At 41.1% G+C, this 27,125-nt stretch overlaps 1 protein-coding gene across 2 annotated transcripts in view; it reads right to left on the reverse strand.

Annotated features, from left to right (window-relative positions):
• Positions 1-27,125, reverse strand: part of phactr3b (phosphatase and actin regulator 3b) — a 56,400-nt gene that overhangs the window by 26,041 nt on the left and 3,234 nt on the right. Inside the window, exons 1-7 of one of the 2 annotated variants that reach the window (XM_020647373.3) lie at positions 10,202-10,440; positions 5,575-5,733; positions 5,328-5,402; positions 5,018-5,158; positions 2,701-2,931; positions 2,407-2,614; positions 1,893-2,083 (exon numbers count right to left, since the gene is read on the reverse strand). In XM_020647373.3, coding sequence (XP_020503029.1) covers positions 1,893-2,083; positions 2,407-2,614; positions 2,701-2,931; positions 5,018-5,158; positions 5,328-5,402; positions 5,575-5,733; positions 10,202-10,235 — 1,039 coding nt within the window. In that variant the 5' untranslated portion in view covers positions 10,236-10,440. Of the gene's footprint in view, positions 1-1,892; positions 2,084-2,406; positions 2,615-2,700; positions 2,932-5,017; positions 5,159-5,327; positions 5,403-5,574; positions 5,734-10,201; positions 10,441-27,125 lie in introns of those variants that run through there. The other variant, XM_020647372.3, reaches the window with a different exon arrangement.

Raw genomic sequence — 27,125 nt, forward strand, 5'->3', positions numbered from 1 at the left:
AATTAAATGCATTTCCCACAAACACTTTCTGCAAGACGTTAACAAGATGTATGCACTTTGTGTTCTCTTTTCAGATTAGTTATTTATTCCCTTGTCATGTGTAAGTCGTGCTTTTACTCTGAAAATTCATATACAGTAAATACAAATACACATATAGAAAAAAACTGAATGCATGTTAAGACAGTATGCCATCCTGCTGCACGGCTGCTATGCATACCAGCATCAGTCTGTCTTCTTGGAACATTGTGAAAGTGTTTTCTTGTCTTGCTGCTTTATCTCCACACCTTTAATCTGTTAATTAATCAACACTACATGCACAGAGGGCTCTAAGTTAGACCTGCCTTTGTTTTAAAAACAACATACCGCTACATCAGGCTAGTAAAGGGGACAGGACCTTAAATTGGGATGGGTGTTTTATTTGCAGTTTTACAGTATTTAGGTCAAAGCGTGTATTCCTCTGACACCACTCACAGCCTTGAGTGGATGTGGATAGGTTTGGACAATGCAATTTTCCCTCATTCAACTCCTGCCACAAACTCAGACTCAGAATCTGACAGTGGTCTTGACTCTGATTTGGATGCTCTGGGGCTTTCATGCAGCTTTATTATTATTTTTTGCCTTTTTTCTTTGGCTTCAGCTTCACGTTGGGGGTTAGTCTACCGGAAAACACTGTTAGGCTTAACGGAAAATTGCAGTTTCCAAGCAGACTGCAGGGACGTTTCCCTCCAAAATGAGTTTGTGTTTGCTGTTTTTTTCTTCTTTCTAATATCCTAATCTGTTACTACATATAAATGTGACGCCATCAGTTGTGTCTCAGATCGCAATTTTAGTTGCAGCAGAATTAGAAAGTGAAAGCCCCATTTATTTCCCTCTCATATACACTGTTATTAGATTCACTATTCTTCCTCTGGGCCATAATAAAACTCTCCCAGATGAGTTATTGATGGCTTGCTGGGTTTTTCACACGTCTCCTTTTGAATAGAACATCTACTCATCATTTATTAGACATAGTGACGGTTATTTTTCATCTCGAGTCAGTAGTCATAGATTCATACCAAACAAATGATCTACACGTTGTGGGTTTCATACTTTTGTGTTGTATTTGCAATAAATTTTGGTTTATTGTGACAATTCTTTCTCCCTGTGACATTCGGGCCCCCTCATATAATGGTAGGGGAAACACTGCGGATAAAGTCCTCATAATTTACAGTCTACATGGCTCATTCAGAAAGCTACCCTCGTCCCTCTGCTGACGTCTCCTCTACCAACCATTTACTTTGCTGCCTCTGCAGTCATTACATGTTTAGAAAAAGATACTTTTGGGTAGATATTAGACAGGACAGCTGAAGAGAGAGATGACATGTCAGGAGGAGAGAGTGGGGATGACATGCAGCAAAGGGACTTGGTTGCATTCAAAGCCACGACCGCTGTGGTGAGGACTATAGCCTCTGAACATGGGGCACGCAACAAAACCACTAGGCTATCCGGCGCCCCAGTCATTATATATTTGTATCATATGGAGTCTCCCTCCTTAATGGTGGCATGCATACAAGCCATTTCCATGGTTACTCCTCAGTCTACCCTTCAATATTTCTGATATAGTCTGTCACAGTTGCAGACATATTATCCCCAGCCGGCGGTGCACCAATGACCCACATGAATGACCAAGAATTAGGCCATCAGAGCAGATGTTGACGGGCGGTTGTAACTTAACACCAGTAAGTCTGCTCCCCGTCATCACTGTAAATCTCCCTGTCATGCTCTCACTGTAAACAAATATCAGCAGAGCATTACACTGCTTCATTAAGCACCGACAGGCTGCCTGGATTTGGTCGGCTTCCTTGCACATCATAGGAACAAACATTGCAACCGCGCGCCGACAGCAGACCTACCGGAGATCACAGAGTCGTTCCAGCTGTCCTGGTCGCTCAAGTATTCGTTCAGACGCCAGTTCTCTTTGTTCTCGTCCGACTCCTTCTTGCTCTCCGACTCCCCGGCCGGCTCCTTCTCCGTGCTGGACGAGCGGGACAGACGGCCGTCGAGCCGCCGCTTCAGAGATGAGCGCGAGTCCTTTGTCTGAAAACTTTAGATCACACAGCACGAGACAAACCTTTCAATTACAAATTAATTGTATCACAGCTGCAGAGAGTTCTCCAGTCGGGTTGGGAAGTGTACATTCACTTTTGGTCACCAATAAATACAACTTCTTACGTTTGAGCTTGAATTCTAGTGTTCTGTTCAGTTCAGTCTGTTCAGAGTTTGGGGAGGCACTATCCTTTAATAACGGATTATATATTTTTTGTGTAAATTAAAGTTTAAGCTTTCTTCTAAAGTGTCTATTGTCATACATATCATTGGATGAGGCCCACAGAGTAGAAACTACAACACAAACAAACACAGTCTGACCTGTCCTGTCTGTGTTTGCTGGCCAGGGCGCGGTGCAGTTCCTCAATAATACAGCTAGGGGGCAGTTGTTGGTGTAGTGTCCCCAGGTGCGGGGACCCAGTGGGTGTGGACATCCTGGCCCTCAACAGGGATCCATGGGGGTCTTTGGGAAGTGTGAAGTTCCTGGGTAGGGTGGCTGGGGACTTCTTAACCGGCACCCGAGGAGCACCTTGAGAGGTAAAAATCATCAAAGTGAGACGTGAGTGCTGCAACTCATCGGGTGCCTCACATCAAAGCTCCTCTGGGGAAACTCACCGTCCAGGCTGCCGAGTCTGGTGAGCAGTTTGACCGGCTTGTTGGGGGGAATAGAGGTGCTGGCTCGTCTCGGAGGCAGGGGTCCTGTCGCCTCGGGTTTGGCTTCGACAGACTCCACCTTCACGGTCGGCTGCTCGTCGATGGGGTCGCTCATTGACGTGCTCTCGTCTTCTCCATCCTCGCTCTGACTGGGGTCTCCCACTGTCTTTGTATCTTCACTCAGGTCTTGCACTGAAATGAAACACGAGCAACGTTAATGCAGAGCTTTGATTTGGATTGGCAAGTCTCTGTCACCACCTAGTGGACAATCTAGGACACTGCATCTCAAACTGGAGCTGCCAGCAAAAAGCTCAACTAGGTACACATTTTATATAGTTCTGGTATTTATCTAGACTTCTCCACTAATGATCACTCATCTTATTATTTTATAAAGTAAGGTTAATGTTTTCCTTTGATTGCTGTTGGTGTGCACACACACAATAGAGCTAGCAGTTATTTCTTCATAAATAGACCAAGGCTGTTTAAATACCTATGAGCCCCTTCATCCCCTTTGATAATGTGAAGAGGAGCACTCTCAATTTGGGCTTTCTCTGAAACGATTCAGCACACGCTTAATATGAGAGGACTTTTCAGTAAGTGAAATAAATGACTCGTTCCTTTTATACAGAAGCTGTTAAAATTCACATTTTTCTAGCCCGACTGCAAAAATGGATGATGGCAGTGACCTGCTCGTGAACTTTAATGCTGCATGTATTTTGGATTAGGATGTGAAATGATTTGGAGGCGGACACATCTGGCTGAGGATGTTCTCCCTGATGTGTTTGTTATGATCCTGACAAACGTCTGCTGTATAAATTTGTTATTTGTTCCCTTTTATGTCGAAGTGTTTTTTTATTTTTGTATTTATATGTTTGGCTGCTCGTTGTTTGTCTGAAACTTCTAAATTGTTTTTTCTAAGCTGCCTGTCTGCAGGACATTCTCGAAAAAGAGATTTTAATGAGTTTCTTTCCTGGTTAAATAAAAATGCATTACTGGATCATTACTGTCAAAAAACCTTCTGCAGCTCAGGAGTAGGGTGGTTAGCACTGCTGCCTGATAGCATGAAGGTCCTGGGTTTGAATCTAGTTGTCACTGTGTGTACTTTGCATGTTCTCCATGTGTCTGCCTGGGAATCCTCAGTAAACAGATATAAGACACAAGCCAATAAAAACATCTTTAACTGACTGAGACATGAATATATCAGTAGAAAATCACTTTACACAAACTAACAATCTTGATATGTATCACCTTACTAGTTTGTTTGTTTTTTAATTGTGAACAGGATACAGACTGAGCAGTCAAAATGAGAGATGCAGTGACTGGGAAAATCCGGGCTGATGGCAGATTCTGATGTTTGTTTCATGACTTCTTTTGGTGTCAGACTCCCACAATGTCGACATTTCCTCTCATGTTTGACGATGAAAACAAGTCAGAGTTTGTTCACAATGTGACTTCATCTGCCCAATAACAAAAAACTCGTCTCTGAATCAGTAGTTAGGTATACACGATGTCAGCATTAAATCGATTTGGCACAACAAACAAACATTAGTTATTGACACCGGCTCATGCACCGATATTTGTCTGTCAACACGGCCGATATCCGCTGATACCGATCTTGAACCGAGTTCTGTCTTGTAAATGTTTTTTTATGATGATATGTTTCAATGAGATGTTGGCAGATAGAGCATCTTGTTCACGTTATAAATGTTCTAGATTAAAAATGTTGTGGCCCTGTGGCCCCTCCCATTAAACAGTATAACTGTAACAGAATGATCATTAATTCATCGTCTGTTTTTGGTACCAGCCTGAATCTGAGTCCACTGTTTACTCTCTTTAGGCTCTGCCTTCAGACCCAACTCCCTCTTTAAGTGGAATCGATGCTTATTCAGAGTTTGTTACTGAGTCTTGTCTGCTGTGTGCTGCTGGAGATAAAGTCTAGAGCAAGAGAGCCACATTCATTAAAACAGCTGACTTTTACAAATGGAAAAAAAAGGTCGATAAGAGCCGGTGAGAATAAACCAAACAGTCAATTTGTTGGGTAGAAAAACAAAAATCGATGAGATGTAAAAATGTTCCACACACAGCAGAGACTCCGGGGTAGTACCTGAATCACACCTTTGACCCCGCAGAGCCATTTGATTCATTATTTATATAAGTAAGGATTAAAGCTAAATGAAGTTGAAGGCATGTGTGATTGATTAGTGTGGCTTTAACCCTTTATGGAAAAACAAACAACAACCACAAAATAACACAGAGGGACCCACGCATTGCACTCTACCTGTGGAGGCCTCTAAGTCACTGCCCAGCTCTTCATTGGTGCTGGCCAGAGGTGCCACGAGCTCCTCGTCTCGGTCCTCAGCGTCTGAGTGATTTGGGGTGTCTGGATCTTCAGAGTTTCCCCCACAAGCAACGTCTGACTCTGCATATGGTGCACAGTAAACAAGCACACGGGTGAGTCTGTGGAGCGGTTGGGCATCATGTGGCTTACCAAGTGAATCGAGATCAGCTTAGAGATTCTGTGTGTGTGTGTGTGTGTGTGTGTGTGTGTGTGTGTGTGTGTGTGTGTGTGTGTGTGCATCATTCTGCACCTGTCTCCGTCTCCCCAGGGTTCCTCCTGACGAGGTCATCTCTCTTCTGACGTACAACCGCCCTCTTCTCCCCCGCTAAACAACACAGCACATTTATGAAAAAATAAAAAAAAAACACTGGATGACTGATTGCATGCAAGATGAAAAACATGTAAAGCCATCCTCCATGTTTTGTTATCTCTGCTTTCCAATCTTCAGCCCAGGGTTTAGTACCAGTGGCAGAAAGAACAAAATATATTTCACTCACTCGTTGAAGGCTTCAGCTTCTCGTTTTTCTTTTTCCTCCATTTCCACGGCTTGAAGATCCGCCCCAAGCTCGCCAGCTTGCTGTTGCGACGGACGGGAGGCGTACGAACCCCTGAGACCAGGCAACCTGGATGCAACGCCCTCTGCTGGTCCATCACATCTACACAAAAAAACAAAACAGCTGCCTTTAAAAAAAAAAAAAAAAAAAAAAAAAAAAACAGGCTGCAGGAAAACAAAATCCAGCCTTAACACAACACGCACTTGTGACACCAATCAGGCCGCCGATAATGTGGCTATCACAGGAAGTCCTGACATCACTTCTGACACAGCTGGCCGAATACTGACCCCCCCCCCCCCCCCCCATCATCACATGAGAGCGACACATGTGGGTCAGTGGCTGTGAATTCTTCATTGATTGAAGGCTTATTGCTGAGAAGCGAGAGACTCGGAGAAGACAGAGAATCACATTGTTTGTGTGTGACTCACATGGTTTCAGGGCAGCCAGACCTTCCTGGCCCCAAACCCACTGACAATAGAAGGCTTGAAACACACACACACACACACACACACACACACAGAATAAATAAAATCAGCTTCAGCTCAGCTGCTTCCTCTGAGGTCAGGGCAGACATCTGCAGCCAGAACCTCCAGCTGATTTAACACTATTTCAAACTGCCTCCTTATCTTATCCACATAGAGGCGCATTACAGCACAGTCGACATCATACAGTGATGTCAGCATCAGCTAATGCTACATGCTAATACTGCAAGAGTGGCAGAGCGTGCAGCTGCCTCTTCACTCACACTTGGTTTTTTTTATTCAGCACTATTTTTTTGTTACAAACATTTATTCTAGTGTGTTAGCACGCCTGTTTTTTTCTAAAGGATGACGTATTTTACAGTATTTTACAGTATTTTACAATATGTTTTCACAGTATATAAACGTCAACTCCCCTCCTGTTGGCTTGAGCTGAATTCTCTGGAGTATAATATTCTGCTGCGTTCTCACATCAGCTCACCTGGACTCGGAAAAAATACATCTCCTCCTGGAAATATCAGCAGTTTTTCAGGCGTTTTCTGCAAGTGTGAAAGCGCCATCAGTTAAGACTTTAATGTTTGCACATCGTTCTTGAACAAGACTTTAAACTTCAACAAAGATCTGAGTTTGTTAAACCAACTGGTTAACTCATACTACACCGGGCGAATTGTATTTATTGTCGCTTTAAAAGTTTTCCCCGCATTTTTCTCTTTCGTCTGTAAAAATGTCACAACTTGTACATCGAAGCTTTCGAGAACTGAAGGCGACAAATTCAAGCAGCTTGGTATTTAAAAAAAAAAAGAAGCAAGATCATGAAAAAATCTTCACGACATAGAAATGTGTTTTAAATTTGTCTCAAACTATATACACTGAAGATCTGCTGATGGATTGCCTGACTAACAGAGAGAAGATGCTCTGATTGATTGATTAACAGCGGCCGTTTAGTCGATGGCTATTCCTCCTATAGCTGGTACTTAGTGCTGCTCAGTGTGAAGGGTGTGCAGGAGGCATCACGCTGACAGACAGATAGACAGCCACGAGAACTACAGAGACACACCGAGCTGACTTCTGCATGGAGTAGCAAAGCGAGAGGGAGTTAGACATTAAGAGGTTCCTTAGAGAAAGGACAGAAATAGACACTCCCACACAGTCTGGCTCCAACAACACCGAGCTGACACCTCAGGGAGCCTGCAGCTGAGCAGTGGGCTGTACAAGGAGCGCTAAATGAATGCCTTTTTTTTTTCTTCTGTTAGCAGAATTGGACTTTAGCCCATGAATGAAGTCAATTGCCGAAACTCCCTTTACATATCCCCACAATCTATTACCAGCTTCTTGTTTAAATCAGTAAAAAAAAAAAGGGAACTGTGCATCAGGGTGTAGCTGCTCCTACAAGCCAAAGACAGGAGAGACTTTATTTGTGTAAATGATTAAATGCTAATGAAGGATTCTGTCTTATGGAAGCTAATGGGTTAGCAGTGATGTTGTTTTACACTGAAACATGAGCTGATGCACATTTTCAAACTTGTGTCTTCATTAACTGCTCCAATGAAAATGTACTTAAGGGAATAAAGTCAATTTGGAGCTCGTGATTGGATCCTGTATGCCGTGAAGTGATTTGTAATGTTCACCATGAAATCTAAATATCCAGACACTTACCATTACCAGTCTCAAAAATCTCAATTCAGAAGTCACTCTTTTACTTTTTCAAATATGTCAACTCAATGAAAATCCATATCTCCAAAACACCTCATTCAAACATTTCCAACATCAACACCTAGAGCTGTTCGAGGCAAAAATCGGAATCACGATTATTTTAATTGATATTGAGATTGTTTAACAAAATGACTTGCATCACATGAATTTACTGGACTTACTCACACTCTCTGAACACTTTGAAAAACGAGCTATTCATGAAAATCCAACCATCTATTATCTTAACCGCTTTTTCCTATTCTGGGTCGTGGGGTACTGGAGCCAATTCCCTCCCAGGTGTCATTGGGCGAGAGGCGCGGTTACACCCTGGACTGTACTCCAGCCAATCACAGGGCTGACATATAGAGACACACTCACATTCACACCTACAGGCGATGTAGAGTCACCAGTTAACCTAACGAGCATGTCTTTGGACTGTGGGAGGAAGCCGGAGAGAACCCACACATGCACAAGGAGAACATGCAGACTCCACACAGAGAGACTGCTGCCTGGCCGACGGGGGTTCAAACCAGGAACCTCCTCGCTGTGAGGCCACAGCGCTGACCAAGTGAAGAAGTCAAAATATAAAAATAATAATGAGATGTTTTAAAGGCGTATCAAATGTTCCTCAAAGTACATTTATCTACCTGAACGCAGCATCAGCACATGACATATTCTCATACAGAATCAATAAGAGTTTTGCTTCTTGTCAGTGGAATACACAAGAAACAAAAAACTACAAAAATTCAGCAGGAAAAGAAAACTGAAAGCATGCTATGATCTCAATCAGCTTTTACTCCGACCATTGCTGCTTGCTGTGAATATTCTAGTTTAAAAATTAATACGTGTCCCAGATTGATTATTTAGTACATCCAGTCAGACGAGCAATAAGAAAAACAAATTAACTGAAGAAGCTAAAACCAGAGGTGTTTTTTTTTTGTTTTTATTAATTGGAAACCTCACCAGGTTTTCTAAAAGCCACCAATCAGAGACTCCAGTTTCATCTCCACTCTACTGGCATCACTGCACTTACAAATGCAAATGATTAGATGTGAGAGATGCACATTAGATAACATGATACATCCTCAGAACACAAGGCCAAACGATGGTTGAGTTTACTGCTCCATGAAAAGCCGTCGATCAGCAGCTCGGCTTTTATCGACACAAAAAGCTTCTTGACTGCCTGCAGTGAGAAGCAGGTCAGTCGCCCAAGTCATGCGCGCCTGCAGAGGATGCAGTGAGGAATTCAGGTCAAGCTTGTAGTAACTGTAGCAGCATGCACACACCCAGGGTCAGGCTGCCGTTGCCATGGCGACCACGCTGGATGCTGCAGAAAAGGCCCTTGGAGGCAGAGAATCATCACAGCATGAGGAATAGGGAGTTGCTGGGTGGATGAGAAGACTGTTGCCACACAGAGAGACGGCGAGCTGCAGCCAATCACAGCCAGCCGTGCAACGATGCATAATGTAAAGTCAGGGAGTGAGCTGCTGTATTTTTAATTTGTAAGTTGATGTTGAAATATTAATTCTTGTGTTAGCGCAGGAGTGAGCACTGACACAGTTTTTTTTTTTCCTCTCCTGCAGATGCACATGTTAGGAAGATATTTTCAATGAAATGTGCAGAGCGGTGTAGCCTAAAGCTGAGCGCTCTACTGCTGCAAACAATACGAGTGCTGAGGAGGCTCCAGTCCAAACATCCTCATCACTCACATTTACTTTAACTTGAAGTCATGATGTTTAAACTCCAGCTTTTTTCTTTTTTTTTTAGATAATGCTGTCTCAAGAGGAAGAGGTTAAGTTAATAAGAAAATGAACACAATAAAAAAAGGAAGGATAATACCTTTAGCACATTAATATTACTGAATACAAAGCAATAAAACGCATTAATATTAAATATTATTGTAGGCAATTATGACATTTAGAAATTAGATATTTCAGACAAGTTAAAAAAAATAAAAAATAGTAAATATGATTTATTTTATTCCTGAACTTCATAACTCTATTATATAAAGGCAAACTACACGTTCTTCTTACATTGATAATACTTTTTGAATGTGATTGAAGGAGATTAAAGAAATCAATGACATGCAAAAAAAAAGTCACGTTATTGAAAAAACGTCAGACCACAAACCGGTTCATTCACACAATCGCGAGTTAAAGACATTTGCCTATACATGTATCAGCTTAAAGTGAATTTACAAACATTTAAAGTCAATTTGGAACATGTTTTTTTTCCCCCTTGTCTCAGGATTTAGTGACAAATTTAACTCTGGGAGGGTTTTAGTGAAAGCAGCACCACGAAGTACAACTCCCGAAAAGCAGATTCCATGACAAGCTTTGTGTTATAATAAGATACATGATGTGCTACTCAAAAGACTAAAAAGTCAAAGTCTCACTTACATAGAATAACAGCTCCCCAGTCCTCGTGCGGCATTCGGTATTCACATCATATGATCCAAAAAGAAAAAAAAAAGCTGACGAGCTAAAAACAACCCGAGACTGAGGGACTGTGAGCCGCGGTGAGTTTCAAAATATTAAAAATCTACGAGAAAAAAAAGAAAAAAAGAAAAAGTGTAGAGTAGAAAGAGAGAAGAGAAGAGAGAGACCAAACCGAGTGTGAGCGGATTGAGCGGCTGCTGTAACTCTACTGTTGATGTGCCATGTGTGGACCCCGCCCCTCCGGACGGGAGGAGGCGGGCAAATAAACTGGCACACACCGGCACACACTCATCTTGTACAGCACAGCACTGTAGTTACTACAATAGATTAAGATAGATTACAAATGACGTAGACGCGCGCGCGCACACACACACACACACACACACACACACACACACACACACACACACACATACACACACGAGTCATTAATGTTGTATATTTATTGTCTTCTGACCTCAAACTTATATGATTTAAAATATTTATTCTCAAAAACAACATACTAACAGTAAAGTCGGTCAACTCTGTTAGAGACAAATTGGGTCAATTATATAAAGTAAAATAACAATAAATAATTTAAAACCTTTTGTCTCTATATCCATAAATGAAACTTTAAGACTGATAAGAAAGCGACTTAAAAAAAAAGAAGTAAACTATGCCAATGCATTTAACTGATAAGATGTCAAGATCGAGTCCTTTTTCATTAAATGTAGCTTTAAAAATCTATAAATTTTAATTTATTGTGGTAAATATGTTAGTTATTACACACTTTCTAATCAATTTGATAACAATAAAACATATTTAATCAACATTTTTAAATAAAAACACAACACAAACAGAGTTGACATTGATGGTAACAGAGATGACGTGCATAACAGAGTTGACCACCCAAAGTCAAAAGACCAAAAAAACGTGCGTGCACACAGTTATTAAGTTAAGTGAAATATCAATAACACGGTTTGTCGGTGACATTATGAAAACTAACAGACTCACTGAGTAAAGTAGTACCCACCGTACAGCCTGAAACAGTCTATAAAACAGTCCTGCAGTTTCACCTCCTTGCACTGATTGATGTCTAATTTATGTTTTTTTCAGGGGCTGTGGTTGTAAATAAATGATAAGAGATGTGTTATAACATTCATTCTACCCTCACTGATTAAAATGAGAGAGAAAAAGAACACACCTCACCTCTCAAAACATGTCTCCTTTTCTCCTATACGTCTCCTTTTGCAATAATTAATAGAGTAATATGATTTGTCAGGGTGTAAAATAGAAAGCCTATAAAAATGTACCTTGACTATTTGAAAACGTTCTTCCTGTACAAATCACATTGTTCTACTGCAGAATTCACATTTATGTGCATTATTTAAATTTCTGACTGTGCAAAATTCTTTATTCGTCCAAGGTTACTTTTTTATTGTGCGTTATATCTGCCGTACGTATTTTTACAACGACATGTCCCTCTTCTCCTTTTTGAATGCAAGTTGTTGCTGATGGATGTCGGCATGTCTGTGAACTTTAAGGTCAAGCATTTCTAATTTCACGGTGCAATTGTGTAACGACAAAATAAGGCTTTCTATTTCATTTCATGTAGATAGATGGACAGATAGTTGGATGTATAGTTTATTGAGTTATCATTGTATCTCTAAAAAGCGATGAAACGATGAGAACATTCTTTATAATCAATGAAGTCCAATGTAACAATTGTAAGTTCCTGTCAGCTGTTACTTAAAAAAACTCTCTTTTGAGTGTCATTAGTAGCCTAAAACCTTCTATATATTCTCTGGTAGTCTACTGTATGTCAGAATGTATTGTTCACAGTATTGAACAGTCTACCAGGTAGAATAGATGAACGTCAGATATGTAAAAGGAAAAATCAAAATAAACTGTAAGTATACTGCAAGCTGCATCACATCTGGTCAAGCTGACAGGCGTCAAGCTGACCGGCGTCTAGAGACACGATAAGCAAAAAGATCGGGTTATTTTTTGTCCAATTTGGAGCCACATTTAGGCTATGTCTCCCTTTCCCTCTTTTTCTCCAGGTCCATATTTTATGTCCATCCCTTGTTGTTATATTGTATGAAGTGTATTCCTCATAAAAGATGGATATAATCTTTGCACTGGTTTAGTTATTGACATATATATGTTTCTATTTGACTGATATCCCTTTGTTGAAACATATAACTTGTATGTTTCAGTATAATGAGCGGCTTTATGGATTATTTCTCCTAAGCCGTTGTGAGTAAATCAAGTGAGCTTAGATTCATCCGACCGATAATTATCATCAGTCACCGTACCGACTTTCCCCCTCAGGTATTGAACCCTGTAGCTCGCCTCATTGTTACAACTCATGACTTTATTATTTATTTTACATGCTTTATTAATCCCTGAGGGGATGTTCTGGTTTTCCTCTCTGTTAATGAGAGACATGCTTCTCACACACTGAAATAAACACATGCACAAACAGAACCTGTGGACGTGCATGTTGTCAGTGCATGACATGCAGCTACAGCGGCTTCCAGCTGACGACCCTGCAGCTGACCTAAAGGCTCTGTATGGAGGTGCGACAGGCTGAGAAGGCTTAAGCCGGAATAACATCTAACCTGTACGACAATTGGGAGCGTGATTGAGTTGTTGGGGGTTCAGTGCCTTGCTCAAGGGCACCTCGGCAGTACTCGGGAAGTGACCTGGCACCTCTCAAGCAACCAGAACGACTTCAATATTTCAGTCTGCACCGAGCCTTTAACCAGCGACCCTCAGTTACCTGGTCCAAATCCCATACTGTAGGTCTGCACAGTTGATCTGACATTGGTGTTTTTAATTTTTGTGAAAAGGATGATTGATTGATTTCTTTATTTGTTAATCATAAGAAAATTAGAAATCATTTGCCAGGTGTTGTTTAAAGTGGCACAGTTTGTCTGGGTGTGTCACCGACTTTCTGAGTGACCAACCATCACAGAATCAAAAGTGACCTCATCACAAGCCTTTACTTATCTGATTGGCTCGTGCAAAAATAAATTAATTAATTGGACTAAAAAATTTGACATGAAAATTTTACGATTTGGCTTTAAACTAGCGTGATCAATTTTAGCCTTAAAAACCAAAGTAGGCTAACGTAGTGAAGCGACCGACTGACACACAGACGTTTCCATGTATTCTGTTATTCCTGACGTCAAAAAAAACACATCTCAGCAATGCAACCTAAAAATGTCAGGGTGCTACTACATGTCTACATGTCTCTGAGTATTATAGCACCATCAATAGCACAGCTAACTCACACAGTCACTGTGAACTCTATTAAGGAATATAGATCATTATAACTATACACTAACAGACTGTTGTACGCTGCTGGTGTTTTTTTTCCTCTACTCACCTCTCCACCTCAGGAGACTTATTATTAGTTATTCTGACAGCATCATTTGGGCGGTAAACAGAGCCTTTGTGGTTTCCGATCGATTTCCTACAGCACCACTGGAACATTAACGGCAGGAAGGGCTGAGCCTCATCACAGATGATCAAAGTCAGAGGCTGGATTTCTCCCCGGGGACACGCTAGCAGTAAGCAAACAATATAAACAATGGTGCAGGCCACTCAGTGAGCATGAATCTCATTGAATATTTACCACCCTTCATTTAATATGGCTCAGGATGGATGGTGTTCCAAAACAGAGGTGAGTGGACGACGCAAACTGTGAGCGCTTAATAAAAAGTGACACATGACCTGCAGCCTGACAACTCAAAGATGAAGAAATGTGACGCCCCTGCAGCAAGCCAATGTTCACATTACAGAAGCTTGAATGGCTTTAATGGGTCGTTTTTTTACATTCACTTCTGCTAAATTATCATTTTCTGAGCAAACACCTGTTTCTGTAGCGACTACAACTACTGACATTAATGATGCAAAGACTGAAATATGTTGCAAAAGAAGGAAACGTGCTGCAACTGGTCGAAACAACGGCATTAACATCAGGTGCGATGCAAATACACGTCAAAAAAACTGCATGGACACTTACATACAGCCGGCTCGCTTTAAACCTCCTCCTAGCTGTTAATTCAATATTCCTCTCTGTTGTCAAATATCCCACTTTCCTATTCAAACAAAAAATCCCTTCCTCATCTTCCTTCAATCACAAACTGCTCCACTGAGCCTGGATTTGCAGCATTTGTCTTTATGCAGTCGTTATCTCAATGTGAGTCATTTTGATTTGGCATCGTTTATGTGTTCACTGTATACTCTTAAATTAATACACAGTGAAATTCACAAATTACGAAAACAGTCATTTGCTAAGAGCAATTCACTTTTTAAACTAGGACGACTTGGACAATTGCATGTCCTTTAAAATGAATATCCTGAATTTTAATGCACGTTTTTCTCATGAAGGCCGTGGAGGTGGTTTGCATTTTGCCGCCACCTTGTTCAAAAAAAGAAAAGAAAAGCTTTCCTTTTGATGGTAAGAGAAATGTTGGTGAATGTTGGCCTCATGTCTATGATGTAAAAAAAAAAATACTCGCTGTTATTAACTTGTCTGAACTAAAGGACAAACAATAAAGCTTTAGAAAAACCATTGAATACAGAATATATCTGATTACCCTATGTGGATGCTGCATACATCAAAGAGCCTTTGAAAGACTAATTTGATCCACAAGAATCTGAAAGCTTTGTATTAGCTAAGGCTGAATAGGAGAATGTAATTACACACACACGCACGCACGCACGCACGCGCGCGCGCACGCACGCACGCACGCACGCACGCACGCACGCACGCACACACACACACACACACACACTGAGACACTGAGACACTGAGTTACTTCAAATCAGTGTTAAAAAGATATATGTCCGCCACTGCAGGACTGGAGGATCAATAACAGCAACCACTAATGATCTATTAGCACGTATGTGTGTGTGTGTGTGTGTGTGAGTGAGTTTTACGTTTAGACCTGAAAAACTGTGAGCCGTTCTTTTCTAAGAGGGAAACGGGGTCTTTTAAGTGTTCTGCAGTCACATGGGAGTTGACAGAAAATGGGGAAACATGCTCTGCATCAGCAGTAAAACAGCTCAAACCTGCAGTTGTTGAGTGTCCATTCGAACAATTTCGCTGCAAAGCACTTTACAGATAATTGCAAACCTCAAAGCATGCGTTTTCTCAGAGATGGTTCAGAGAGTTCGTGTTCAGAGTAACTGAATCATTAGATGACATAATGATGAAACATTAAGTCTTATTCCCTTTATAGATGCTTTATTGTTATCTGACATACTAAGCGGAAGTTTAGTGAAGCTGAAGTCTCTCATTTGTGATCTAATCTGTTGTCATATTCAAAAATAAATTCTAGCTCAGATGTCAACATCTCTGTATTATTCATGTCTGTCATCATGCTGTGGGCATGTCATTTATTTGTGTGTGTGTGTGTTTGCATACATTAAAGTTCACATATTAGGTCCTCCTTTTCAACCAGTTTAAATACCGGTAAGTCTCAGAGCTCCCCAAAACACATCTGTGAAGTTTCTTGTTCTAAATCCACTCTGATCCTGTGTTTGATCATGCCTATAAACCCCTCTATTTCAGCCCTGTTCAGAACAGGCTGTTTCTGCGTCTGTACCTTTAAATATATAAATGAGCTGGATTCGACTGCATGCTTCATTGCAAGGGCTTGGGTGCCTCGGGCTTCTTTCTCCATCTCCTTTTGTTTACTCCAAGAATGCAGAACAAACACCTAGCTGTGGGAGTGTCACCCACTTGGGGGTGGGGCTACTGGCCTTTGTGATGTCACAAAGGGAAAATCTCCAAAACGGCCTGTTTGAGCACACATTTTCTGAAAAGTGGAGCAGGCAAAAAAAGGAAACCCCCCAATTTTCTCATAATTGGGGGGTTTGTAGACAGATAGGGGCGTATATTAGTGTTATAAAAACATGGTAAAGGGTATTTTGCATAATATGTGCCCTTTAAATATTGAAAATAAACCCAATACACTCTGGGATGATTACACAAGAGGAAACCTTCACAAATGACTCACTAAAACAACATCCTATTCGCAAAGCCCAAGAGTATAGTCAAATGCACTTTTGATTGCACATCCAAACAAACAGCAGCACGAAGCTCCTGAGCTGTTTGTAACATAAGATAATATGCTTGATGCATTTGTCAAAAAGTTTGACCTTCTCTGTGCAAATCAGCCTCATTGTGAAAAAGGTCCAAGTAGCCAAACACATTCAGAATAAAAATGATGAGTGTATTGAGAGAATTGGTAGTAACTGAAGAGCAGTGTTTATTTACTGTGTAAGGGATGTCACCCCTAATCCACACATACTCCGGGTCCAGTGGGGGAGGGCACGCGCCATCCGACGGAGCAAAACCTTGGCGCTGACGGACCGCAGCGTACCCGGGAGTATGTGGATATTGGGGGTCCTGCTACACTCTTCAGTGCTGCAAATCAACATTAGGCTCACCTGAAAAGTTTTTTTTATTTGTAGCCACATTTTAGCTAAATGCACAACAACAAAAAATGGTGCAGTCCCCGACCATCTCTCTGATTTACTGCATTTCTTTCGCTGCTTATCTTTTATATAATTTATTCTATCTATATCATTCCTTTTCTATTTAATAACAAATGTGTCAGATTATGAATATTACATCATAAAACAAAAGCGAATGAGACAAAGTCAAAGGAATCAAAAAGATGTAATTTGGAATGCCCCAAAACACATCAGTCAAGTGTTTAACTGGTTCATGAAACGTAACACTAAAACCCACAACGTTGTAGCCCAGGATGTTACATCTGCCTTGGAGCTACTCCATAAGCAGTGAGTAGGAGACTGCCTGTGCTAAATGAAGTGTTTGACCTTTAACTCCTAAACAGACATTACACTGTGACTGTGCTGCCAGCTTTCAAAAAACCCCATAAATGATATGTTCATAAAACTCTGCCTCTGCACCACTCCAGCACAGTCCCCCTTCAATCTGCTGAATCATTCATCAGGTACGGCCCGGGCCTGTGCAGCCTGCGAGCCAATGCAGCATCACAATGACAGATAGAGGACTGTTAGCAGAGGGGAAGACACGGCCTCGACTCTGTGTGAGCTGCAAACTAAACGCTTTCTGGGATTCCTCTGACGGGGATGTTTCAAGGTTGGGAGGAGGCCAGGTAGGACTTGGCACCGTCTATGTTTAGCAGAAGGGCACATTCATGGTGTGCTTTATCCTTCATTCATTACAAAATGTGAGAAATCAGGGCAAGTTATCACCACAGTTTAATCCAAGAGCGCACATTTATCCAAAGCGAGTAACAATAAGACAAGTCCCTTTTTTTAAATGTTGAGATTTTCACTTTACTATGTTTTTCCCTGATAAATGAATAAAGCAAAAGTGCATGACATAATCTGTTATTTCTGTTAGGCTACTATACATTGTTTTAAACGAGGTGTTCACACATCCAACGTTCTCATGGAGTAGGTGCGTAGGACATCAAACTAGCACACTGAAACACTATGAACACTTCTGTCGCTTCGGCATCACAGATAGAAAGAAAAAAATCACTGCGTTTCTGTTCCTTAAAAAAGGTTCAGAGGGACAGAAACGTGGTGATTTTTTCTAACACATTGGTGATGCCGAACAAAAGTGCAGTGCAAGCTACAATACATGAAAGCATAAACTGGTCAGACACCCAGCCCTTACCAAAAAATAAATAAAAAACCTTTAGACAAAACATATTTCTGCTAACGCAATACAGATAAGAATTGCTTTAGTTAATCACAGAAAGTACATGTGTAGAGTATGTTTGGAAAACGTGGTTACTAGAGGTGCACTGATTGACCGGATGAAAATCTTGGAAACCTTCAGTAATCATCGTCTTATACACGATATATGTCCTCTGCATGGATGCTAATTTCTCTGTAATCCAGGTGCAGCCAGCAGTAAGAAGTGTTGAGCCTTTGCTTTTACATCTGCAACGTTAACGCGGCCGTTTCCTGTTCCATAACATCCAGCAGTTCATCTGTTGAGTCTCACTTCAATAGTAGATTCTATTATCGGATACAGCAGCTTCACTCGGGCTCGCTTCAGCGGAACGAGCCCGGAAAATAAACCAATTTTCTTGTGGGTTAACTGCAATAAATGTGGATTAAGTTTGCTGAAACCACATCATGATGCAGATCAGTAAAGATCTGCAAGCTTTCTCAGGCCTGTCCTCAAGAGGAGAAGAAAATAACTTTGTTTTATTTTGTTCAATGGATGTCTGACCGATCTTTTCTGACTCGTTTCAGGAGGTCGGGAAATCTAAACTATCTGCGATGTTCAGCACTTTGGATATGTTGTGTTTAAAGTGTTATATAAATAAAGTGGAGTTGAGTAAACTCTGATCAGATTTATGGCTGAAGTTGAAATGTCATAAATCATCGTTAGATTTCCGCTGATGGGAGCTGGTATATGTCATCAGTGCAGACATTGTTCTGCCTCGTTTTGGCTGTCCATACGGGCTGTTTTTACTGTATACAGGAAAGACTAGTGGTGAAACGGATCACGCATGATACAGGATCAGTTCGGTTCACCCCCCACGGTTCAGTATATGATGTAGCCTACAATAAATCCAACATCTAAAACCCTGTGCATAGTCTCAGTAAAAAGAAGGCAGAGTTTAACAAGTGCCAAACATGAAGACATGACAGTCCTTTAAAATAGATTCTTGTGTTTTCTCGTTTTCCTCACAGAAAATAAGTTACATTATATTTATCTATTTCCCGTAATATTCTGAGGTTACATTGGGACACTTAGATAATCAAACCTCAGCTTGTGAGCGAGTGAGTTAAAGTCTGACCTGCCGTTAGGAGACTCACTTTGCAGGACACATTACAGATGTGCATTTTGATAATTAACAGATATTAAAGAAGATACAATCTCTTTGCAGACACAGATACTGTTCATCGAGGCGGTGAGAAAGAGAGAGGCAGCTACTGGAGGCTTAATTAACCATGAGAATGACAGATGGTCCTGAAACCTGGTGCAGTTTTCAAGATTTGTTTTAATATACAATTAGCCTGATTAGCAGTCAGTGATTTATTATACACATACAACTGAATTTCCATTACATTTTCTGTCAATAATAGTTCTTTAAATAATGAAATATGAAATGGCCAAAATTGGAATGGGCACAGCAGACATTTTGAATCAGCCACTGTTACGTATATATACGTAGGAGTATGAGGGCCACATTAAGGGAGAAATATCAGAAATTTCGAGACTAGATTAAAAAATGTAAGAGATTTTAGTCGTAAATTTACGAGAATAAAGTCGTATTTTAGTATTTTAGTCTATATCAGAAGTGTATAGTTTTTTTGTACAGTTTATTTTTTCTTTGTTGTTACTACAATTTATTATTTTTTTCTCTCTTATGTTTATATTGGTATTCTATTTTTTTACACTTTTACCTTGTTTGTAGAGCTGACTCAATGATGCACAAAAAATCCAATGTACCTGTACTGTCCTATCTGTTCAAATGGCAATAAACATCTAAACTAATCTTTAAGGTGGCCTTAATACGTATTTTGGGTCACTGACAGAAAACAAACTAAATGTCTTAAAGAACCCATATCATTCCCTTTTTGGGGTTCGTATATTTAATCTATGTACCTACTAAAGTATGTTCACAATAGATAAAGTTTGAAAAAAAGTGTCTGTTTTCATGTTCTGCCGCTCCATGCACCGGCTCGCTTCTCACTCTCTCTCTAAGGCTCTTAAGTGCCCACGTTCAGAGTCCCCACGTGTACCAAGTCTGATCTGATTGATCGGCCTGTCGGCTCTGCCGTAATTTGTCAGTCGCCCCTTTTACCATATTGGGAATGCAGCCACTGGCTCCGTCTGAGGGGAGCATAAACATTAGCACCTTAGCACTACTGTGCTACCGCAGACTACGGCATACCGTGGGCGTGCTACAGAAGTTAACGGGCGTGCAACATGAGCTGCTGGGCTTGCCACAACGAGCCAATGGGCTTAGATCAGTGATCTCACACTGACAATGACGTCACACTGACACAACCGAGTGTTACATGCAGCTAATGCTACAGCTAACAGGAGGACGTAGGAGAAGCAGCGTTTACGCTGACTTTGAATTTTTGCAAATAGATGTGCCTAAACATGCACAGGACACTTGGAAAACACACTAAAGAGCATATAAAACCAGAAAAAGCAGAATATGACCTCTTTAAGTCATGCTTAGCAGCACCTTCAGGTTATTCTTAGTGCTCTGAAATGCGAATGCAAACCAATGCAAGCATGCTGTCAAGAAAATGCTGAGCTTAAACTTGGACAATATAAAATGTTATCTATTAGAAAGCAGACTTTGGCTAAATCACTTAGATAAACCTGCCCACCACAACATACTGCCTCATGACTGTTTGAATGTCTTAGCCCAAACAGTGTTAGCTTTGTCTTTACAGCAAGTGAAGCCAAAGTCTGAAGGACAACATTTATTTGTAACTAGATAAATTGCCCGTCTGTGTGTGTTTTTTTTGCTGGGATTCTTGGCTCCCTCTAACCAGCCACACTTTTTAAATGCACATATTTTGTAGGTTTTTCTGAATCATGCCAGAACAACAGCTCATTGCTGATTAACAGCTTTTTTTTACTCTTTAGGGCCTGCATCCAGCATGCGGTTCCAGCAGACAGATTTTTGCAGCTGCTGCCCCCCCCTCCTCCACTTTCATTTACATTGCTGAGAGATTCAAGTCTGTCAGTGATCAGTCCCTCTATTCCTGCTCTGGGCTTAAGTGTTTGTTTTAATTACATCTGCCACAGAGGAAATCGTCTCTTTTGTGATTAAGCTCTCGCTAGACTCCCTCTATTCCCCGTCTCTTTCTCTAGGATGCAGTGTAGATTTATAAAAAAAAAAATATATATATATATATTAATGAAAATAACTCAGCATGTCGGTCTATAGCCGTTGTTGTTGCCTTTCTGGGGCATCCAAGTGCTCATATCACAGCTCTGTTTCCTTGTGTCTGGCCTTTCTTATGTTGAGAGGATCAGCTGGAAGCTCTGGTGTGTTCTCATGTGCAACATATTGCTCTTACTCGCTCTGAAAGGAATTAGGTCAGCACATGAAACATTCATAAAAGATGCAATATGTGTAAATGGCTGACAGCTTAAGTCAAGTCGTTCCCCCCAACATGCCTAGCACCAGTCACCGGGTAGATCTTTGCCTCTGCTACACACATAGTGAAACAGCCTTTATTTTTATTAAAATAAACCATGATGGCATGTGAGCGTCTAAACCTCAGACACGTATCGTTACTGCAACAATTTTAATGCATATAAAACCCAAAGGATGCAAAACACATGCAGAAGAGCATCCATGAAAAGTACCTGTCAACAACACGCAGTAAACAAAGCCTACAAGACGTTTATCTCTTAGGCCGTGGCTCCACAATTTAAGAAAACGGCACAAAAATCCGAGCAGTTTAAATTTCTGTATGCGTGACATCCTTGTTGTCAAGAGATCCCTTGTTTAGTTGGGGGAGGGGAGACAGCAGGGTGAGTGTGTGCCTGTTTGTATGTGGAGGGGAGGAGGAGGAGGGGGGGGGGGGGGGTAGTACAGTAAACCATTTCTGTTTGTGCTGCTGTTGAATCAAGTCTGCACGTTGAGACAAGGACTAACCGTCTATGTGCGATAGTTTCTGCTTCTGTGTGCTCTGAAAGGGAAGCCCGACCTTTAAACAGAAGTAGTATTTATGAAATGTTATTATTAGTATCCCTTAATGTCAGACTTTCACTCTTATTTCATGCAGATGGTCCAATCGAACCAGAGCTAAAGACAAATGTAAATGCTTAAAAGATTGATGACAATTACTCATTTTTTTTGGAAGCTTCTACAGCAGTCAGTGGCTCGTTGGTAGAGTGGGTCGTCTCTAAACCGGAAGGTCAAGGGTTTGATCCCCAGCTCCTGTAGTCACATGTGAAAGTGTCCTCGGGCAACCCCGTCTTGCTCCCGTTGCTATGCCAGCGGCACGTAAATGTGTGTGAATTATGCATACGATTGGTCAGTTAATGTGGCAGCTTCATCATTGCCATCAGTGTGTGAATGAATGTGACATGTGGTGTCTGAAGAGTTTTGTAGTCAGAAGAGTAGAAAAGTGCTGTCCAAGTCAATTTAACAGTCAATATGCAGCTTGACTTCTAGTGAAAAATTATTTTGGGTAATCTGTACCGTGCCCAAGCAAAATATGACCCCCCAAAGTCCAGTTCGAAGTTGGAAGCCAGCAGGGTACACTTCCTTGGCCCCCGAGGTGTGCTTCAGCATGATACGGTTACATAACACATAATCGATCCCGGCCATGCATAATCGAGAAACCCAGGAGTGGTGGAGGGCCGGATCTGACCGAAACAGCTCCAAAAAAAGTCACAAAGTTAGTAAAGATTCATTCATGATCCCCTTTTTAAGACCAGAAAAAAAAAAATCACTGTGCTCCTATCATACAGTCTTCGGAAGCTATTTGACAGCTACAGGACATTTTAGTGATTTTTTTCTTTTATGTTATGAGTTGACGTTGTGAAGAAACCTTAAATGTCAAAATAATAACCGACCATTGTGTTTTTTTTTTATCATATCCCTTGCCTAACATACACTTTAGCGATGATCCGACCTTGAAGCGCTCAATAAAGTGTAAATGTACCAAACGGATTATGCAAATTCTAAATATTCTATTTCCTCACTTGGAGAAAAAAAAGTCCTGGAGCGTCGTCGTTCCGGTGTGCACCGGCAGCACTACACTTTATGGTGATGATGTATGTACAAGAGATTATTACCATGCTCAGACCTGGTTGTGCCTGGAGCAGTGTGAGTGCAGGCCAGCATGGGGGCTGGGGAGGGCGGGGACAATTGGCTTCGGCAGCACTTCTCCCTATGGAACTTTTTTATTCATACAACTACAAGCAGTTACCATCTCCTCAGCTTAACTTTATAAGAAGTCAAAAAGAAGATGTATGCCCAAAGTCACAATTTAAAGTTCAAAAATGAAAATGCAAAGAAAGCAACCTGTTCTGACACAGACCAAATACTTTATTTTAGCATAAGTCCCGCCACTGATGAAGCAAATAGCTAATCACAGTTAAGGATATTGGGGTGGTGTCAGGGATGGCCGATTGGATTTCAAAGGGGGCCCATGCCACCTCTGGCCACCCCTCTAAACAGCCCTATATGTACAGTACTGTGCAAGTCTTCTAAATGGTGACGTTTTCTCCTCATTACATTGGTTGATGTCATGCTTTTGTCCTGCTTCTGTGCTGCTCCCTGAGGGTCCTGCAGTCGGGGACGTCACTGCCTGGTGCATAATGGCACGAGAGATGAGTTGGCATAAGAAACAGTAGGTGCTTTTTAAAAGGAGCCACTGTGTCTTGGCTGAGAAAAGAATCAATGCTGCAGCAGCGATTCAAGGGTAAAACTCAACGATGGGACAACCTATTAGCATTTTCAGCAGAGTCACATTTTTCATTTATAGCCAGAGAGATTAGAGTCACGTCACTTCTGCAGCGCTCCACAGTAATCATCAACATGCTGTCTGTGCTAAATCCTTTATCACTGCTTTCAGTTGTTCCAAAAAGACATGAGAACTAAAAAAAAAAACTCTGAGAAGTTGCATCAGCTCTAAAAATAGCCACAGAGAGAAATGGAGTAAGCAAAGTTTGCTTTTCTGAGTGTGTGTTTTTTTTATCATTTCTAACCTCGTTTGATTGGGCTTCAAAGGTTTCAAAGCCTCTCCTAATGCTGACTGCAAAGTTTATGCACGTCTCGGAGATTTGGAATAAAGTGAATATTCATTCAAAGCTAATCTCACTAAAGTCTGATGCCAACTCGTCTCAAGCCGTGCAGCATAGTTCTGAATAACGTTGAGTAAATGGCTGTGCATGAAGACTATACAGCACAACCTTGAGCAAATGATTGGTCCCAATACTTTGTTAGAGGTCGGCTTGCTGCAGTGGTGGTCTCCTTATGACAGTGACAGCTTAACTTATACACATACAACATCTTACCAATGCTAGTAAGAGCCCTTTTTTCTGCAGTTTCACTTACTTATTCACTTTCAGGTGCTCTTGACCCGGCTCAGCAGCATTTAAAGACCTCTTCTGCTGAACGAGCACTAAAGATGCTGTTGTACAATCCTCAGTTTTCAAATAAATCTGACAACAGAAACCGCTTTCGTGCTGCGATTGTCATTTCTTGAATTTTGTCAAATATAAACACTTGTACTCACGCTATCTTCAAAATATGCGAGCCCTATTTCAACGAGTAAAAGTCATTTCATCCCTTTTTACTCAGGATCTCTTCATATTAACTTCAGTGATGAATACCATTACCATAAATACCAAACTCGTCTTTCTCAGAACCTTAGTGTACATTTAATGTTAGCATTAACTTGGAACGGTTAACTCTCTAACGTTTCTGTACTAGACCTTCATCAGGCAAAACAGGATATTACATTCCGAGACAAGAATACACTTTCAGTGAAGTCCAAGTGTAGGTCTTCATTCATCTTCTTGGATCATTTATGACCCAACACAAGTTTGACCCTGTTCAGTTAGTTCAGTCAGGGTCTGGTCCCATTCTGTTACCACAAGTCCCTGATCTGGTTTTATGTATAACAAGACGGTGGAAACAAGAAGATCCCGAGAGACAACCATAATCATGTGTGTATAATTTTGTAATGATGAGGCAGATTTAGGATCAGATTCCAAGAGCAGACAGAATGTGGAAAATGCTGACTAGAAGCTCCAGTGAGGTGAAAATGAAGCAATAGAAAAAATGTTTTTAATAATTAGGTGAAACTTTCTTCTCTCTTGGTGTCCTTCATTCAATTGTCAGACAACAAAACAGTGTGAGCTTTGTGTATTCACAGCCGACTGTTTAGCTGCGTGCTGGGCACTTCCCAGCAGGTAAAAACACAACAATAATGTGTGAATGGAAGAGCAGCATTTCAGATTAATACAAGAGTGCCAGCTCAGTGAGATGATGGGAGCAAGGGAAGATAATCCTGCAGACAACACCACGGCACCTAAATCATTTCTGTATGTGATGCTGTTTTCAAGCTATCGCCTGAACTGAGGTCACAACACTTCATGCCAGACGATCTGATATACTAATGTATGAGCCCCGAAGAAAGTCAGCTCGTGTCCCCATGAATCCATTTTTGTTTGTTGCACTGAAACAGCAGGTCAATATGTGCTGCCACGGTGGATCTAGTAGGATACATTCTGACACTTGAAGGAACTGCAAGGACTAATTTCAGGTAATTCATCACTTCATGATAGTAAACGACGTGGGGCAAGGAGAGAGGCTAACCTGAAACGCAACTTGCAAAACATTCAGTTTTACAATCAGATTAAGTAAAGTGTGATATCTATTCTTATTCCAATATAAAAAAAAACAGCATACAACAGATCATCTTTCAGCTGGCCTGCAGACAGCATTGTTTCAAAGTGGTTCAGCCTATAACACATACGTTATCACAAGTGATGTTTGGGGTTTGATTAGTAAATTAGAAGTTGTCACCCTCACTCACAGGCTCAGCAATTGGGTGGGTGTCTATGGAAGCGTGTTAGCTTGTTCCTCGTCACATTTGTCAGGCAGAACACTTTCAGTTACTGCTGGTTAATTTTTGGAATCCGTACAAAACCCTGTCCTGTGGTGTCCCTCAGGGTTCTGTTCTGGTTGGTTAAACCAATTATTCGTGTTTAATCAATGTAGACCTGCAAAGCTGGTTAAAAGGAGCTACAGCCATCTGCCATTAGCAGGATCTGTTGCTCTGTTGTACCCACTCTAATGCCTGGATGTAAACCAGCACAGTGGACGGGTGACACCTTGTCACACTTGATCACATGCCAACCTAACCATATTCATCACAGACATGGATGTTAATCTGCAAGGAGGACTGAAGGCTGGTAGCTACACTCCACAAACCAATTTGGCATATTTTACCCACAGAGTAACGTACATTGCAAAGTGTCCCACGTTTAAGCAGCTTAAAATAGCCGTCAATTTTGTTTTTAAAGAACGTGCTGAACTTTTTCAAATAGCAGTCAAATTGGCAACGGGCAGTTTTTGGACAGTTTAGCTGTGTTGAATAAATTTGAGATATGCAATTTTGACTGTTTCCAATTGTTTTCTTCCCAGAAGTCGACTAGTCTCAAATAAACTTAGCATATATTTGAATTGTATAGGATCATCCCTAGTTATCACTGAAGCAGGGAGCGGCTAACAGAGTGAAGATGAGCTGCTCTACCCGACTCTGCCCTTCATTTCTATCGTGATTCCTGTCAATTTTGATAGTCCATTTGATTTTCATTATGTGTAGTCTACTGTTTGAACCCATGGATTACGATACACGCAGTGCTTCTACCAAAAGCAGAGTCCCTCCGCAGGACTCTTGAATTCAAAAGTGCCATTTTGAGTTAAATTTGACACACATCAAAGATATCCATTTAAGAGTAACCTATATTATAAATTAAAACTGGGGCTCTGGTAGCAATCGGTTAGTGTGAGCGCCCCGTGGACAGAGGATGGAGTCCTCCGGGCGGGCAGCCCAGGTTCGAATCTGACCTGTGTCTCCTTTCCCACGTGTCATTCCCCACTCTCTCTCTCTCTCTCTCTCTCTCTCTCTCTCTCTCTCTAAAAAAAGCATAAAAAGGCCAAAAATAAATCTAAAAAAAGAAAGAAAGAAAGGATTATAAATTCAGGATAACCTCAGGCCAAACCCAACAATAGAGTATATTGTGTCGGGTCATACTTTTTAATCAATTATTGCGTTATGAATTTAATATGGATGCTTTCCCAATCACACCAGTCTTCACTGCCAGCAGACTGTTTGAAGTTGGAAGAATCAAGTTCTGTTTTGCAGGCACGCT

Source organism: Labrus bergylta, chromosome 5, assembly GCF_963930695.1.
Source record: "Labrus bergylta chromosome 5, fLabBer1.1, whole genome shotgun sequence".
Classification (NCBI taxonomy): domain Eukaryota; kingdom Metazoa; phylum Chordata; class Actinopteri; order Labriformes; family Labridae; genus Labrus; species Labrus bergylta.